Below are 19,315 nucleotides of genomic sequence, written 5' to 3'. Positions count from 1 at the left end.
CATACATATATATGTGATATATATTATAATATTATTATGAATTAAATATATTATTATATATTAAATATTCTATATATTAAAAAAAGAAGATAACGTATATAGTCAGGAATTTGTTAACTGGTAAATATAATATATAAAATGTATCTACTAAATATATATTTATAAATCCTATGTAATAAAAGGCTAATATGCAAATTGACCAAACAGTGGAACAACTGGTCACTGTGACACACACTGACCACCAGGGGGCAGATACTCAATGCAGGAGCTGCCCCCTGGTGGTCAGTGTGCTTCCACAGGGGGAGGGCCGCTCAGCCAGAAGCCCTAAGCTGGACTCATGGCTGGCGAGCACAGTGGCAGTGGCGGGAGCCTCTCCTCCCTCCGTGGCAGCGCTAAGGATGTCCAACTTGGACATCTCCCGAGGGCTTCTGGACTGCGAGAGGGCACAGGCCGGGCTGAGGGACCCCCCCACCCCTAGTGCACGAATGTCATGCACCAGGCCTCTAGTAAATATATAAGCAAATATATAAATATATATTTAGTAAACACATATGTTTATTTATATAGTGAGCATACATATACCTTTAGCAAGCACATATATGAGAATAATAAAAATACGTTTATATATATGCACATATTTATATTTTAGTGAGCACATGCTCCTTGAGTGATAATAAAAATGTATAAGATACTGAAAACTCTACTGAGGTAGGTAAAGTCCTTACTTCATTGCTATGGAGTGAATGTTGTTCCCCTCCCCCAAAAAATTTATATGTTGAAATCCTACCCCTTAATGTGAAAGTCTGAGGAAGTGAGATCTTTGAGAAGTGATTAGGTCATGAAGGCTGAACCCTCATAAATGGGACCAATATTCTTAGAAAGGAAACCTTACAGAGCTCCCCCTTCTTCCACGTGAAGATAGAAGGAGAAGTCAGCCATCTACAACCGGAAAGAGGGTTCTCACCAGAACCTGATCATGCTGGCGCCCTGACTTTGGATTTCTAGCCTCCAAAACTCTAAGCCAGCGCTTCTCAACCTATGGGTCGCGACCCCTTTGGCGGTCGAACGACCCTTTTACAGGGGTTGCCTAAGACCATCCTGCATATCAGATATTTACATGACGATTCATAACAGTAGCAACATTACAGTTATGAAGTAGCAACGAAAATAATGTTATGGTTGGGTCACAAAATGAGGAACTGTATTTAAAGGGCCAGAAGGTTGAGAACCACTGCTCTAAGCAATAAATATCTCCTATTTACAAACCACTCAGTTCACAGTATTTTGTTATACCAGCCTGAGTGGATAACACTTCCATTTTACAGAGGAAGAAACTGAGGACCAGAAAGAACTCAAAACCAAACAATGAGGAACCAGAGTCATGCTCATAACAATCACACAATACTGCCCCCCAGTAAACAACTCAAAGAACACCTGTTAAAGGTCCTGCATCATAAATCAAGCCACGGTGTTTACAAGCCTAGCTTCACCCTGACGCTAACCTTGGAAAGATTAATCTGACACTATTGTATGGCATGAATTTGATAAGGACAAGGTGCAGTGAAATCCTAAGGCCACAACAGTAAGAATGGCAAATAAAAACTACTGCAGAGCAATTGATTTTATGGGGGAAATAAAGGAGAAAGCACAAAGAGAGAAGATTCAGAGTTAGGGTGAGGGAGAGAGGATGGACTCACTAATAGAAATAGAGAGGATGACAGTCGAGTGTGGTGTGAGGAAAGATGGAGTTTGAACACTCTGAGTTTGTGATGCTAATGAAAATAAGTTTTGAACTCCAGAAAAGGTGGAGAGCAGATGAGTGCATTGAGAGCGATTAATCCAGACAGGATGATTGGAAATATGTGAGGAGCTGAAAGCTGACCAACACAAGAATGGAGAAAAGACGCCTCTCTGCCAAGCCCTGAGCCACACATGTGTGTGTTGGTGGGTAGGAATAGAAAAGCGTCTCTGAAGAATGTGGAGAGAAAATTGCCAGAGAACAGAATGGTTCCAGATGGTGGGAACTGGGAAAGGAGGTTTGGCTTTTCCCTCCAAGAATACTTTCCCCCAAATAGACAAAAATGAGGGCAAAACCATCAATACTGCACAAATCTAGGATGGAAAATGCTTTTAAATTTAGCAAGTTGAATGGTGACTTGTGATAGCAGTTGAACAGTGAAGTTATGAAGTGGGTAAGAGGGAGAGAGAAATAGAATTGTAGGTACTTTTTCAAGAAATTTGGTGGTGAGTGGGAAAAAAAAGCAAAAATAAAGACACTCATTATGAGATACCTAAGAGAAGATAACTTTTTTCTTAGTTTATTAATTTTAAAATAAGATAAACTGGAATATTTATTAGCAAGGAAGAACATAGATAGCATTATTGGGACCATTTGGATAAATAATGATAATGTTAAAATGCTGGTGGATATTCTAAAGTGCTTACAAGATATGTTAGAAATAGAATAGAGAACTTACAAATCCTACTTAAAATAAAAAGGAAATACAAACTAGAATGACATTGCTATAAAAAATTAAGAAACAACACTATGTATCAGGAAACAGAATGAGAGATACTAGATACGGAATCATGACTTTGACAACAATGCAAATGGTCTAGCTTTATCTCTCTCAACAACAAGGTAAGTTTAGGTTTAAAAGAAAAATCAAAGTGGCATGGCTCAGAAAAGAATGTTTAAAGAAAGCTAGAAAAGATTTAATGTACATTTGAACAAAACACTGGCCATTTCTGTAAACACAGGCACCAATAAAGCTGCCCAACAGGATAATGTCATTCAGTGCAGCGTTAAAGCCTTCTGATACCAGACAACGTGAAAACTTAAAGGTAAAAAAACATAAAATGTCGTCTGCAGGTGATTATTGCACATGGCTCAGGAAGCAAGCACGACTAGAGTGAACAGAGAATTCCCTGAGTGTCTGGAAACAAGATTCGCATCTATCCCAACAGTGTCCCTGCATTTATAACACTATTTATAGTCAGATATAAGCCAAGTTGAAAAGAAGATAACCTCTGCATAAGAGCAGAAAAAGATTGAAAAATATTTCAGAAAAAAACCCATATTAAAACTGTGTGAGAACTGTGTAGAAAAAAAAAGATATAAAAATATATAAAAGAAGAGTGGTAGTAGTCTTGTAAGGTACAAAAGTACTGCAAAATACAGCAATTACAATCATAAAGTTACCGGGACAAGGACATAGCGACAAAATCATGGTAAAATAGATTTTGCATAAAAAGTTATAAAACATATAACAAAGGAAACATCATTCTATACCAGAACACAGACAATTCATTAAGAAGGAAAAAGGCACATTCGCATCTCACGCTGTGATCTTGTCAGCAAGAAAACAAAAAACAAATTTGTATCTTACACCGTTTTTCTTTAAGTCTGTGTTTTTCATCTGCATTTTTTTGCAAATCTAATCTCAGCAGAATTCATTAACATTCATAGAACTCGAGAATCCTGGGGCAGGTGTAATGGACAATTAGGCTCCCTCATAACATATAAACCCTCTAACCCAGTGGTCGGCAAACTGCGGCTCGCGAGCCACATGCAGCTCTTTGGCCCCTTGAGTGTGGCCACGAAGTTTCAATCGCACTGTACGTGCGCACCCACACATGGCATTTTGTGGAAGAGCCACACTCAAGGGGTCGCAGTTTGCTGACCACTGCTCTAACCACATCCCTGACAGGCGCCGAACCTCCCACTTGCACATGTGTAAAGGGCTCTGGGTTCAGAGAAGTGTGCGGGTTCCCTGCCTTCCAGAAGCCCGAGCACTCCCTTGGGAGAGGGGGTGTGACAGGATCAGGCCTGGGTCCTGCATTGCAGGGTCCAAGTGACACTGGAGACATACATGTTAGCATCTGATTTTCAAATTCCTCTTCTCTCTACCCAGGAGTGTTCCAGTAAAAAAAGGCTAAATAGGGAGCAAGTACAGAACTTTCTCTGAAGCCACAGAAAAGCAAGTTCTCCAAACGCTCTCTCAGCTGGAAGTTTGTATTAGCCATTATTTCATTAGATTTAGAAGGCAATCCAGCCCATCGCTCTACTTCACCAGTAAAAAAAAGATAGTAAGTGATGAAATAATTAAACTCATCATTCTCTAGAGAAAATACCCACAAAATTCCATAAAATTGGTGTCTTTCTATTTTTTGCACAATAATATTCTTTATTTGGCCTCTCTAATCTTCATTCTCGTATTCATTTTCCAATCAAATCAAATCAAATCAAATCAAATCATGATGTCACTAAAGGCAGAAGATAGTAGCTAAAATTCTAATTTACAGTGGAAATGATAGGAACATATTTCAGGAAGGCATATAAAAAGCAAACTTTATTTAAAGGCAAGTTTTAAATAATTTAAGTTTTAAATTATTCATTAGCAACCAACTTTGAGAGATCCATCAATTCTCTCTCATATGGAAGTTGCCATATTTTTTGTTCATTTATGTCAGCTGATGAAGCATGTTGCTCTCTAATGAAAGGATTTCCCTCTGTTTTTCAATAAGACATTCAAAATCCCACTCATAACTTTTCAGAAAGTGCACTCATTTGAAAGTTTTGTCCTCAGAGTCCAAGTTTTGAGTGTTTATGGACCTATCTGCCCCCTTTGAAAGAGTAGAATCTGCTGTGGACATTTGTCTCTTTGTTCTGACCCACCTTATGGAACATTCACTCCTAAATAACCCCCCTTCACATATTCCCCCTCAACTTGTTAATAAAATTTACTGGAAAAGAATGAAAGAGAAATTATGTTAAGTGCTATACTCATCAATGTCAAAATCTAGCACTGCTTTAAAGATCCATTACCCTGAAGACTGTCATCACAGCTGTACCCATGAGCCAATCATCTTAATACAGGCTGGTTTAAATGTATGGTCTTAGCAGATCTGGATCAAGTTAACAGGCCAGGCGATTTCAAGCTTGCATTTTATATTTGACATAAAAATTGTGTCATTCATAACACACACACTCAAAATTCTGTCTCTACACTCCCTACTGGAAGGATATTGATCACTTCCATGACAACAAGCCTAAAAGTTCATACAAATACTTCAGCCAAAGTCATAGTTGAAACTTTTGGAGAGAGGAATACAGGCCTGGGAGAATAAGGAGGTGCACATTTTTGCTCTTTATCTTTGTTTTATTCTTTGCAGATTTAACATGACCAGTGTTACTTTAGTGAATGATGATATAAGTGAGCTTCATGAGGGGACGATAGTATCTGAGTTTGTTCAGAGCAATCACAAGGGGTGGAGTGTTCAGAGATTACATTTAACTTTCAGAGAAGTCAGGAGAGATTATGAATAGTGCATCATGAGGGTGTGAGTAGTACTCCAGGGATTGCTATAAACTATGAGGAATCCAAAGTGTCAAAGGATATAGTTGTAGGATGATTGATAACTACATATATATTAATGGTTGCATTGTGAAGATTGACCATAGAGAGAGAAAAAGAGAGCAAGCCAGTGTAGAATATATTTAGGCATTTTGTCACTTGGTGTTTAAAAGCATGCCTCCTTGCCTACTCCATGCAAGGATCTGGACTAGGTTCTAAGAATATAAAGAAAAATAATAATTTAATAGATGGCCCTTGTCACCAAACAATTCACAGTCTAGTTTCAGGATGATGCTAGAGAGATGAGGACCCTGGGAAATGGACCCTTGAGACACTTAGTGTGGCAGTGAGCTCTCAGGCAGCTAGGTAGGCGGCTGCTAGGGCTAAGACAATGGCAAGGCACCGTCACCTGGCACCCTGCCTTATGCTAAGCATGTTTGTGTTTCACTCCAATGTACTTTTATTTCTCTAATCAATGGATTATATAATATTAAAATGAATGGTAGTAATTTTATCCAAATTGAGGCTGAAACAAATTATTTTGCTTAGAATCCATCCTACCCCTGAAGGCAGCACTTTTAAGGGCACTGCTGTTTGTCATGTGACTGTAGATGAAGCAAAGATGGCATGTGGCATAGCGTTGGGCTGGGAGTGACACTCAGAACCCTTGGGCATTAATTTGGTTTGTGAGATGCTTAAACTGGTCTATGGAGGGACCAGTCCTCATGGTCTCAGGGCCTGCTCCTTTGTATGAAGGACACAGATTGCCACTGGTCAATTTTTATTGGTCTCCTTATATCTATCAGATCATATCTTATAGATTTATTAAGATTAATTTTTATTCCTATTTATTTACATGTTGGTCTGAAAAAAGTACAAGCATTCATTATAATTCTAGAAACATATTTCCTGTAGCCCTAACAAGAAAAGTACTACATTCTAGGCACCAGACCCTGAGAGTTGACTCCCAATATTGATAATAAAATACATTGGTGGTATAAAATTATATACTAGGTGTACCGGTTAATAATGCGGATTTTTTCAATAGATGGAGTTACACATTTGTTGATATATATGCGATTTGATATGTATGCTATTTTGTTGTATTGACAGCAAGCTTCAAAACTTCATATGTCAAATTTTCTGAAGGTGTTAATATAGATATTTTTATGCTTAAAAATGTTGAATTTCGTGCCAAAAAAAAGCATTTGCAGGAAGTTTTAATTCATTATTTTGAAGAAAAAGTTATCGTATACTTTGGGAAGCTTATGGTGAACACGCTCCATATCAAGATATTTGTGAATGCTGGTTTAAATGCTTTAAAAGTGATGATTTCAATGTGAAAGGCGAAGAACGTCCATGTCAACTGAAAAAGTTTGAAGACCAACAATTACAAGCATTATTGGATGAAGATGTGTGTCACACTCAAAAACAACTTGCAGAAAAATTAAACATTGCTCAGCAAACAATTTCTGATAATTTACAAGCAATGGGAAAGATTTCAAAGGAAGGAAAATGGGTGCCACATCAACTGAACAAAGACAAATGGAAAACCGAAAAGTCATCAGTAAAATGTTGTTTCAATGGCATTAAAGTCTTTTTTGCATTGTGACTGGTGATGAAAAGTGGATTTATTTTGAGAATCCCAAATGCACAATATATGGGCTAATCCAGGTCAACCATCAACATCGACTGCAAGGCCAAATCGCTTCAGAAAGAAGACAATGCTCTGCGTTTGGTGGCATCAGGAAGGTGTGGTGTATTATGAGCTTCTAAAACTAGGTGAAACCGTTAATACTGATCGCTACTGACAACAAATAATCAATTTGAACCACGCTTTGATCGTGAAATGACCAGAATGTGTCAGAAGACATGGCAAAGTAATTTTCTTCATGATGACACACCATCACACACTTCAAAACCAGTTAAAGACACATTAAAAGATCTTGTCTGGGAAGTATTAACCCACCTGCTATATTCACCAGACCTTTCTCCTTCAGATTACCACTTGTTCTGATCAATGGCACACGCACTTTATGAGCAGCACTTCAAAACTTACGAAGAAGTGGAAAATTGGATCTCTGAATGGTTTGCCTCAAAACAAGAAAAGTTCTATTGGGACGGTATCCACAAATTACCTGAAAGATGGCAGATATGTGTAGCTAGCAATGGACATTACTTTGAATAAAGCACTTTTGATGTTTCTCTTAAAATTATAGTGTTTTCTTTGATTACAAAATACGCCATTATTAACTGGTACACCCAGTATTATTAAACATCTTTAATGTAAGTCTTATTTTTCTTCAGAATATCCCTTTTTGCTTTCTCCCTTTTTAAAAAAAATATATTTTTATTGCTTTCAGAGAGGGAGGGAGAGAGAGAGAGAGAGAGATAGAAACATCAATGATGAGAGATAATCATTGATCAGATGTCTCCTGCATGCCCCCTACTTGTGATCGAGCCAGAGACCTGGGCATGTGCTCTTGACTGGAATTTGCTCTTTATTTTATAACTCTGCTCAGTGCACAGCCATTCTGGGCATGGGCTACTTTGGGTTCTTTCTGATGCCTGTGAATGAGTGAACTGCATACTTGATATTAACAGTAACAATATCATCATAGAATACCTAAAAAATGTGGAATTAAGATTGAAATGCATTTTACCTGCTGACGTTTTTCAAACTCCAATTTGATCCGGGACTTGATGCAATTGCACGTGTCCTGATATGTTTGCTGCAGAGCAAGTTCCATGAGGTGCTTGTGGTATGCTCCCGCCAGGTTCCCACAGATGAAGATGATCACGTTGGCCAGGATCTAAGGACACAGAAAGAGTCACTCAATAGGGTGAGTGTTTAACTCTTGGATACAGCAATAACAAAATGCACATTAGCAACAGTCTTCCAAGAGATGTCTCTGTGGGAAGTTAATTTCATTTCTATGTCCAAAGGAACATTTTTATTTACTTAACAGGAACAGCTATTGCCTTTAGGGATTTTATCCCCTTCTGGGATCCATGCCCTTTGATAGTTGGCTTGGCAGTCCCTCCCTTATCTGTGAGCTCAGCCATGTGATTTGCTGATGACCTGACAACTCTGTGGTTATTGGGGGGGCTGGGGGAGAAGCCAACACATATACTGAAATAAAATAAAATATTTTAATTCACTCTTTAATAACCAGTGACTTATTATGGGCCCTCAGTAGCTATGTGCTTGTTGAGTACTGCATAACATCACAAGACTTAGATTCCAATTTGACATCACCACTCACATTTCTTATTCTTGTCCTGATTTCTGCATGTACTGGTTTTTGTCACAACAACTGCCAAAAACCCAGCTTTTGAACAAAAGGAATGCAGTGTCATCTAATGTTGAAACCATGAACTACCTTGAGCTTGTGGTTGATGATGTCTGGCAGATGTCAAGTGCCGCTGTGTTTCCCCTGAGCATTTATAATATGATGAGGCACCCTGGGTGCCTCAGTTTGGAAACAGTTTGGAAACCGCATCACAAAGAAGTACAGTTTCAACAAAGTAAATAAATATATTAATTAATTAAACAGAATAGAAAGCTATTCAAATCATAATGGGCACACTACCTATTTTCACCTTTGTAAACCCAGAGAAGGTATGTTTGATTAGATCAAAAATACCTTGCTTGCAGCTTCTACAGAGGTGTTTGTTTCTGCAAAGTAAATCTGATCTGAAAGGAGTATTGTGTGGATTTTTAGAAGACACATCTCAGAGTAGCTATGGGTTTAACCTTCTGGGTTAAAGTCCTGCCTGCGCATTATCAATAGCAGGAGCTTCCTCTTCTAGTCTACTTGTCTTCCTGAGAGACAAGAAGCAGCAATCTAACATACCACATGAGTTCAGTTCCATTCAAGGTCTCGTCCCCCAAAAATGGAGTATACATTTTACCTCCTGGGAGGTAAAAAGTCTCATGAAATGATAATTTACAAAGGCTTCCAGATGGGGCTTCACACACACTTTTTCAGCCTATAAATAAAATAAGAGACATAGTTCCATCCCTCATCCGGGACCATCTTAATCATATTTTAAAACCCTCTAGTGATTCCAAGTCTAAATGTTATTTCTGCGATGAATTAACATGCTTCCTGATGGTGTGAAGACATATTTTACTCCAGGAATGAAATAAATCCCTCCAAGGCTACTAGAATTCCAGAGAACATGTATAAGAAGTTAAAAACACTCACTTCCATTTTCCAATGGACATATTATGTAATAAACCTGTCCACTAAAAAAAAATCGAGAGCAAAATTATTAGATGACCAATCCAGAAGTACTAATTTTAAGGAGCATAATAAAGAGTGGAAATCCTACTTGACAATTAACGAAGTTCTTTTTATTTTGTATTATATGTAAATCAGGCTTAACCAATTAGAGCAATATTTACTATCTCACTGTGCATTTTAGCTATTTGAGGAAAATTCTGTCTTTATGATTTAACAAGACCATGTGAGATATGAAGTTAAATAGAAGCAGCAGAAAAGTTGAATGAGTATCTAAAAGAGAAAGTAGTCTGATAAATAATCCTTAACACTAGAAGGAAAAGGCAGGCGGACTCAGAGCTTCCTATAGTCCTGGGTCCTGATGGTTATGTTTCGCTGAGCAGAACATTTGAAATGCTGGGCTTGCTCCAGGGAATAGTTTCACACCTCAAAAATTTCTATAGGCAATCACTGCACTGAAAGATGCTGATGGGGAAAAACGTGTCAGGCATCAGAACCACATGGGAGAATTGGAATGGAGGAAACAGTTAGATTTTAGAATATGCATTTAGAAGTTGCTTTTTATAGTTGAAATTTGACCACCAAATTCCACCAATTGCAAGAACACTTGTTAACTTCCATGCATAAGAAAACCACACAGCCCTGGCCCGTGACCTTGATTAATCAGTTGTCACCAGGCAACAGAGATTCCAGTCTCTAGTTCATTCCTGACAACTTCTATGTCATCAATCTCTCCCTCATTATATCAGTCCCAGCAGCAAGTAAGCCTGCTCCTAACCAAGCAGTACCCTCCCTTAACACATACAATCTTTCCTACTTCTCCACTTCTCATTTTCTCTTTATAGCCAAACCTCAAAGGTTGTCTACTTAAGCTCTTTCTACTTTTGTGACCTCTGACTGTCCATATCTCACTTCAAATGATGTAGCAATCTCAAGATACCACCTCTCCTCTTGTCAAGGTCACTGATCACCTTTAATTTTGCCAAAACCATCAACTTCTTTGTGCCCTCACTACCGTGACTCCTGAGCAAACACCCTCAGCAGCAGCCGGTCCCTTTCACTGGCCAAGAATACTGACCTCTCTTGGCAACCTAGGCTCTGCTTTCCCTAGGGTATGCCTAGGTGACTCCACCTTCTGTGACTCAAATGTTTTACTTTCCAGGCTTCTGTGTATGACCCCTTCCCTTTAAATCCCCCCAATTTCTTTCACACAGAGTCATCTGTACACCTGGCTTTTTCAACACTATCTAAATAGCATAAACTCCTAAAGGTAGACCTTTAACCCAGATCCTCCTTCTGATGTCTGGACTGAGAGGAGCTGGCATCCCCACTTTAATGTCTCACAGATTTATCTTACATTGAACTCTTTATACATCCCACCCCATCTGCATATTCAACTTTACCTCATGTCCTACCTCCAGCTCCACTCATCCCTTTTGGGGTTCCATCTCTCCAGGCTCAAAGCCATTGCCCACCTGGCCCATCTGGTGGGTGCATTCCTCTAGTGCAGTGGTTCTCAACCTTCTGGCCCTTTAAATACAGTTCCTCATGTTGTAACCCCCAAGCATAAAATTATTTTCGTTGCTACTTCATAACTGTAATTTGCTACTATTATTAATCGTAATGTAAATATCTGATATGCAGGATGGTCTTAGGCGACCCCTGTGAAAGGGTCATTCGACCCCCAAAGGGGTCACGACCCACAGGTTGAGAATCACTGCTCTAGTGGAATTATACTTTAGGCTTTTGAAAATTGATGTCTTAAACAATGCATTCTCAATATGGGCCATCTCACTCCAGAGAGGGAAAATATTGGTTCTTGGGGAGAGAAAAATAAAAAAAGAAAATGTATTAAATACATAAAACACAGATATGCATACATCACATAAATAAATATGCAATAGAATTTTTTGGGGGGGGTGAGGTAGAGAAAAAATATCTAAAAGAGGCCCCTGAAAGGAATAGTAATGGAGGTAGGTGGAGAAACATTGCCTTAAACATTTAGTTCTCATGCCACCTGTGCTGTCTCCATGCTCATGGGTAACTTTCAGATAGAGTAGATTTTTGCTCCAAAGAGAAAAGCCAGGAGGTAGTTTCATACAGCTATCTGTCTACCTGATGGTCTATTCTTCATGATAAATTAAGCAGTTAGCATTCTGGGTTTAAATATCATTCTTCTTTGCTTTTGTTAGAGCAAGTCAGCCTTTCAAATCTGGTAAAGTTTGGATTACTAACAACATCACACTTCAGAGCTTCCCTGACTGAGGGTCACTCCCTGCGGAGTGAACACTCCCAGGTGGACAGACACTACCTGTGTGGACAGGCTTCCCCAGGAGACAGGTCTTCTCTCTGATTACATCATTCTTTAAATTAAGAGCAATTTATTTATAACTTTACCAGCCACAGATTTAAATATACCTTTCATAACCTGCTTATCTTTCCTATTTGGTAATATACATAAATTACATTCAATTCTGCACATGACCTTTGCCATTGTTTAGAACTATAATGAATCTAATGAAAACATCACCATAATATGCAAATGTAAATTTCATGCACAAACTGTGCTTTATTTAGAGAATCAAAGACTTATCTTTTAAAAGCATGCTGTCAAGTGTAGGTGCCTTACAAATACATCTTCTGATTCACTTTTAGCAATTGGAAAGATAAAGCTTCGTCAAGGTCTTTTCCTCACAAGGGCTCACAGTACCATGGTTCTGAAACAGGCTATGCATTACAATCACTTGGCAGTATAAAAAATATGTGCCCAGAGCCCATTCCTGGAGAGTCAGTAGGGTATTATTTTTTTTTAACATAAATCTCCCAAAGTGAATGAACTGTGTACTACCATTGAAGAAACTAACTCAGATGAAAAAGTAGACTACTAAACTTCAATACTGCCAGAACAATGAAAGGATTCAGGTTAGGAAAGAGCTGAGGATTTAATAACAGAGGGAATTATGGATAATGCTAAGGAGGATGAGCTTCTCCCAAAGGAGGTGGGCCTTGCTATTCAAACTAACAATGTGAGTTATGGTGTAATTCTTTAAACCAAAAGAAAGTCAGCCTTCCACTCTTTTAGGAGGGTTCTTAGACTGATTTGGGGAGGGAGGTGAAGGCTGTAGAAAGAGAACTAGAAAATTAACTTGGATAAAGCTGAGACTAAGTGATAGGGTGTGGTGGGGGGAAAGAGACAGAATGAGATTAGTAAGAGATGAGCCAAGGCCAACCTCACTTACTCCCATCTAAATAGTCAAAGGGAATCTCAGACAACCTGCAATAACGGATGAATTAAGACCAGAGGTAGGGATTGAAGACTATGTACATAGGGTAACATCACTTCTAGGAAGGGCAGGTTCCCCTGCAACTTCTAAAGGAATATTCTCAAATGCACATTCAGAGTGATGGGGCTTTTACCTATCATGTGAGCATACGTTTAATTTTGAAAGCAAATAGCAAACATTCAGTAGTTTCTAAGACAACTGGAAAACAGAAATCAGCAAGTTGAAACTAGTTAATAAATGAACATTCTGAAGTTAAAATTCATTCTTTTGTTCCTTTGTTAGAGAAAATCAGCATCCTAAATCTGATAGCATTTAGATTAACAAACCTGATTAAGATTGGATTAATATTAAGGGTAACACTTCAGCGTTTACAGGCATAGCCTTCACTAATAAAAAACCACTGCATTTACATGATCATTGACCAAATTTAGATTTAAATGTTAAACTCTATCTTTCATAAACAATATTACATTTTATTAAATTATATAAATAATTAAATATTTCTACTTTCATTAAATTTTGCTTAATAATTGATTAGTTAACGAATGCACAGAAAATATAATCTGCATAATTTTTTTCAGGTTTCTCCATCATTTTCACCCCACATCATCACTGGATGCAGGATCACAGGAGAACACTGTAGCAGGGGCTGTAGCAGAACATATGGTAGTAAAACCCCTGGAGGTACCGTCAGAAATATGGTGTGTACCCTGTCTAGATACATCCTCCTCATGTCTAACAGGAGCTTACGGATGGCTGTGCTGGAGCTTTCTGATCAACTAGTCGAGACCTTTCCCACTCTTTCTCCCCTGATACCTCCCACTACAAAGGGTGGAAATTCACACTTTCGCATTTCCAAGTTTTTATATAACTAGGAGTAAAAGCAGATGTGAATGAAATTGGCTTTAGAAGAGGAAGAATCACTGTGTCAGCTTTAATTTCCTAGTAAAAAGGAGCAGATGTAATTCGTGGGAAATTTCCACTTTCCTACTCATTCTACTTGCTCTGAATGTAGATGAAATGGCTAGATCTTCAGGAGCCCCAACATGACTGTGAGAGAAAAGCCAATGGACTCCTGGAAGCATCAATCCTGATTTCATTAATCTGCTGGACCTACATCAGTAGTCCTCTACCTTCATATTTCATTTTACTTGAGGCAAATAAATTCACATTTGTTTAAACCTCTGTAATCTGGTTTTCTGTTTCCTGCAGCCAAATGTAAGCATGACTCATATGACTGGGGTATCCCAATTGAGTCAGCAAACATGGCCTTCCCTATGTTGTGGCATAAGCTTCTGTTACCTGTAGTTTTCTGTGTGTGTTTGGTATACTGCCAATGACTTAAGATTATACATAAGAGCTATGTATGGAATGCACTGTAACGACGCTGGCAAACCAATAAGAGGAGAAGTTCAAACCAATCTGAGAAAAATTAACCTCTTTATGGAGATAATAATGTCAGGAGAGGTTTGAGTTGGGGAGGTAGATTGAGTTACGTGTGGGAGCAACTTCTAGAAGGTTGGCCTTGAAATAACTAATAAAAGGTAGAATGAGGTTGCTCCATGTGTGAAGGTCTGTAAGTTGAGAGAAGCAAATCCAGCCACACTGGGAAGACATCCAGAGTGTACTAGCTAGAGGGATTAAGAGAGAGCATTATGAACAAGGTGACATGTTCTTTCCCTCAAGGAACTGACTGTATAGTTATGAGAATATAATAAATAATGTCAAAGCAGATTTTGCTCAGGTACTATTTTAAAAAATTCTTTATTGTTTAAAGTATTCCATATGTCTCTTTTTCCCTCCATTGACCTCTCCTTGGCCACCCCCACCCCCCGCCCAGCACATGCCCTCACCCCCCCTAGTGTCTGTGTCCATAGGTTATGCTTATATGCATGCATACAAGTCCTTTGGTTGATCTTACCCCCCACCCCCACCCACCTCCCCTGCCTTCCCTCTGAGGTTTAACGGTCTGTTTGATGCTTCTCTGTCTCTGGATCTATTTTTGTTCATCAGTTTATGTTGGTCATTATATTCCACAAATGAGTGAGATCATGTGATATTTATCTTTCTCCGACTGGCTTATTTCGCTTAGCATAATGTTCTCCATGTCCATCCATTCTGTTGCAAATGGTAAGAGTTCTTTCTTTTTTTACAGCAGCGTAGTATTCCATTGTGCAGATGTACCACAGTTTTTCAATGGTACTCTCCTGTTTAAAAAAAAAGGTATGTCCACCTAGAATCTGTGAATGTAACTCTACTCAGAAAGGATTGGAGATAACTCTACTCAGAAAGGATTGGAGATGAGATCATCCTGGACTAGGGTAAACCCTAACTCCTATGGCAAGTGTCCTTATAAGGAGAGAAGACAGGGAAAGTAGTGTGGAGACTGAGGCAGAAATTAGTAGTGTGAGATAGGACAGCTGGGGCCACCAGGAGCTGTGTGTGTTGCAGGGGATGGGGGCAGGAAGAGAGAAAGGATTCCTCCCACCCACAGCTTTCGAAGGGAATGCTGAGGACACTTTGATTTTTGGCTCTGGCCATCTGAACTATGAGAGAGTAAGTCAACTTTAAATCATTGAGTTTGTAGAAATGTGTTACAGCAGCCCTGAGAAACTGACACACTGGTGCGCAGTATCATTGCTTCTAAGGAAAGATGAGAGTTCTGCAGAAAGGCAGGGTGTTCCTTCATTAGACTTTGCAATTAAGAGCAGTGACTTTTCCATCATCAAGCATGATGCAAGGCACACAAATGTCCCATACATGGTCCTTGGAGGAATCAATGAGAATGAATGAATGAATGAATGGTCTATACCAACTCGATGCTCCTATTGCATATGTCATCCTATCTTCTTTCACTATTAGGAAAAGAAAGTCTCTACTAGGGAGACTTGAGTGCAGGGGGCAGCAAGGAGCAGTGCTGGGACCCCTGATGGTCCATGAGCTACTCATAGCAGCTCTGAATCTTCCCAATTGCTAAGGAGCTTCAGCTGGGGGTACCTACTTCTCAAAGAGGGCTCTGTGTGGTTTCCACCAGAAACTGCCTGAACATTTGCTTTGAATCCTGCCCAAACCACCATCCCAGCCTTAACCTGGCCCCTGCATCCTGCTCCCTTACCTTCAGGCATACACCAGAAATAGCAATTGGCAGAGAAAGGGAGGAACAGCAAAAGCTGAATTTTATTTCCTTGCCCTTCAGACAGTTAAAAAATAAATGATCAAGAGAGAGATTTCTGGGTTTTTCTCCTGGTACAGCTCCGGCCTGAAACAAGTATTTTGGGCTTGGCTGTTAAGGGAGCTCCAAAAACTGCTCACAGAGCTGCTTTGCTTTCCCTCAGTGCCTTGGTTTTCCTTTACCTCACTCTCCTGGCCTATGTGGAATCAGAATAATATGGCTGTATTATTTGTATGTAGCCCATCTTAATTGCTGTTTGAAACAAAGAGAGGACTGATTTTAAAATATTAATGACTTCAATTCACCAACAAAATAGAGACCATAACCTCAGCGATACATCATCTGTGATAATTATGTGAATACTAGTTAAAAAAAATAATAACAACAACAAAATTAATAATAGCAGCAGCTAAAATGCCAGCTCAGGTATACACGGCATTTACATTGGACCAAGCATTGTTTCAAGTAAAAGCCATTTATTAATCCATTTAATTGCTTTAATGGCCCATTTTATAGATGGAGATGTGGGGTAAGAGAGGGAAGAGACTGACTCCTGGGTATCCTGGGAATCCAGGCGGTCAGAATGCAGAGCTCACAGGCTCAGCCTCTCCACTCCTCTGCCACCCACAGATGCGGAAATCTCAGAATGAAGTTTTAGGACAACATTTTAGGTTTTTTCTCATTGTTCACATGTTTTCAAGAAACTAGTAGACAGTTCCAGAAACTACTCACTTGGTAATTGGATCCCTCTTATAAATACCAATTGTGTCTTTAGTGAGGGAACAAGAAGCTACTTATGAGCATGAACTTGAAGTTTTGTGTTGACTTGGGTTCCAATGCCCCACCATAGGCTAAATCAAATGATAGGGCACTTGATCATCATGGAAACATACCTCCTAGCAAGGCTGTAAATTTGTGCCTCAGGTTATCCATCTGAGAAATGGACATTTAAAGAATTACTTTCTACTTTCTTGTGAAAGCAACTATGACATATAGCTTGCCAACCGTGAAAGGCTGGAAGGAAGAAAAAATATATCAATTCCTCAGCATGTAAAGAAATATATGGTGGCAGAATGACACCTACTGAGAATTTTATGGAGGTGTATCTCTCTCTCTCTCTCTCTCTCTCTCTCTCTCTCTCTCTCTCTCTCTCTCTCTCTTGGACCCTGTAGAGGCAGGGTTTGCCCCCACCTCCCCTCTGCAGGAGAGGGGACTTCAAAAACAGGGCAGGGCCCTTGCAGAGACTTCCTGCTGGGGAGGCCTCCAGAGAGATTGTGCTCCCCTGACTCTGAGAACAGTGACAAAGTATTGCTTTAAAAGCATCACTATATAAAATATCTGGCATGCCTACATAATTTGGTAGTATTTAAGTCGTTTGTAACTTGCAGACACTCAGAACTCAGGAGATGTCAAACACTTGTACTTCTGTTTTTGAACATCAGAGAGAAATTTTTATCTCCAACCAGAAGATATGTGAGAAAAAAAAATAACAGATTGCTCTTTCCTTGAGGGTTCTCACCATTTCACAAAGCCAGAAACCAAAAACACTTCACGTAGGTTTGGAAAAAGACGACTGAAACGATCCTAAATATTTCTGAGGCTTATGAGATTAACAGAAACAACATAAATAAAGATTTATGGGAAATGGTTCCTTAAAATATTAACATATACATATTAAAATAATGATTGGAAGTTAGTGATGACAATGGTCGGTAAGAAATGTGCTTATTCAATATAGAAAGTAACTCCAGTGTTGACCACTTTTTAATAAAAACACCATTGTTCATGAATGGATTCCTACTTTATTTCCATGAGCTGACACTGGGTGTGGGCAGGTGTTTGGGTGCCTGCTGCCATGTACTCATTATAAGAGCACAATTGTAATGGGGTGATTAACAAAACCACGATCCCCTTGTAAGCTACTTTGCCTTAAACGACAAAGAAAACATTAAAAAGAAGGGGAATAAAGGCAAATAAATTTAGAAGGATATATCAATGTCTCAAATAATTGGCTTAGAGAAGCAGTTAGGGCACAAATAGATAGCATTTAGCAGACTCTGGATTCCATCCTTAGATACTGACCTCGAGGCTCCATTCTTTCTTAGACATAATCTTTCCTCCTACTATGAAACAAGGTTCATGATATTGATCTATTGATTGAAGACGGCAAAGAGGCCAGTTCTTTTTATAAGAGCTTTGATTGTTTTCTTTAATAAATTCAGTTTTTTAGGTGAATACTTGAAAATCCCACTCTCCCGGTGAAGGTCTGTTCATGGGGTCATTTATGCAGCAAATATTTTATTGAGGACAAGATGGAAAAATGCTCTTGTGAAAATTAAGTTCTGTGTGGGGACAAGGACAATGGATGTGTAAACTCATTAAGTCAATAATTAATTACAGACTGCAGAGTGCAAACAAGGCAAGTGCTGTGAGAGAGGTCCACACAAGAGTTCTCATGCTCAGTGAAATACGTCAGCCAGAGAGAGACAAGCACCATATGATTTCACTCATATGTGGAATCTAATGAACAAAAATGAACTACCAAACAAAATAGAAACAGACTCTAGATACAGAGAACAGACTGACAGCCCATTGCCATCATTTCAAGATTTCTCTTCATTCACATGTGTGGTGTGATAACAGATCACCTACCGCTGTCTGCAGACACAGAGCCACCTGGCTATAGGCCTTTATCTGATGGTCGTGCATATAGACAGTTGGGGCAAATTAAAGCGGCCAGGTGGCTACTTGAACCCTCAAGGTCCCTATCTGCTGCTTATTAGATTAGTTTGTTTCCTTTTCCTAAATCAAGCCCTATAGCAAATATGACAGAATTGAATTAACTGTGCCTTTTCTTTCTATCACATTTGTCAGAATTCAGGGATTGACTTAGAATCACCCAGTACACACATATGCCTGTGCTGAGGAAACCCTGAGGAAAAAAAGATAGTGAGGATAAAGATAGATGACTGAGAGAAGTTGACAAAACAGGCAGGTCTGCAAACTCATCTGAGACCTTAAAACTCACTGCTTTTTAAAATTACAATTATGATATGAATTTCGCCACCAATAATTTAATAGAATTGTTTTTCTCAACCCTGAAACTTCATCTATCACCTTGTTATGGATTAGTCCAAACTTACAATGCTGCTTTGCCACAAAAAATAAAATAAAATCTGTACATCATTTTCTTTCAAAATATAATCACAGCCATATATATCAGTCTTGAGACAGAAAAAATATATAAAGGCGGCT

The 19,315-nt window shown here is 39.0% G+C and overlaps 1 protein-coding gene across 19 annotated transcripts in view; it reads right to left on the bottom strand.

Annotated features, from left to right (window-relative positions):
- ADCY2 (adenylate cyclase 2) overlaps positions 1-19,315 on the bottom strand; it is a 275,450-nt gene that overhangs the window by 132,776 nt on the left and 123,359 nt on the right. For 18 of the 19 annotated variants that reach the window (XM_023752137.1, XM_023752078.1, XM_023752080.1 and 15 more), the window contains one exon: positions 8,021-8,170. The exons of the other annotated variant lie outside the window; for it this stretch is intronic. In XM_023752137.1, the coding sequence (XP_023607905.1) occupies positions 8,021-8,170 (150 nt within the window). The remainder of the gene's footprint in view (positions 1-8,020; positions 8,171-19,315) is intronic. 19 annotated transcript variants of the gene reach the window in all.

Source organism: Myotis lucifugus, unplaced genomic scaffold, assembly GCF_000147115.1.
Source record: "Myotis lucifugus unplaced genomic scaffold, Myoluc2.0 scaffold_0, whole genome shotgun sequence".
In the NCBI taxonomy this organism is placed as follows: Eukaryota; Metazoa; Chordata; class Mammalia; order Chiroptera; family Vespertilionidae; genus Myotis; species Myotis lucifugus.
The sequence above is the reverse complement of the archived record's forward strand: the minus strand, read 5'-3'. Positions and strand labels throughout refer to the sequence as shown.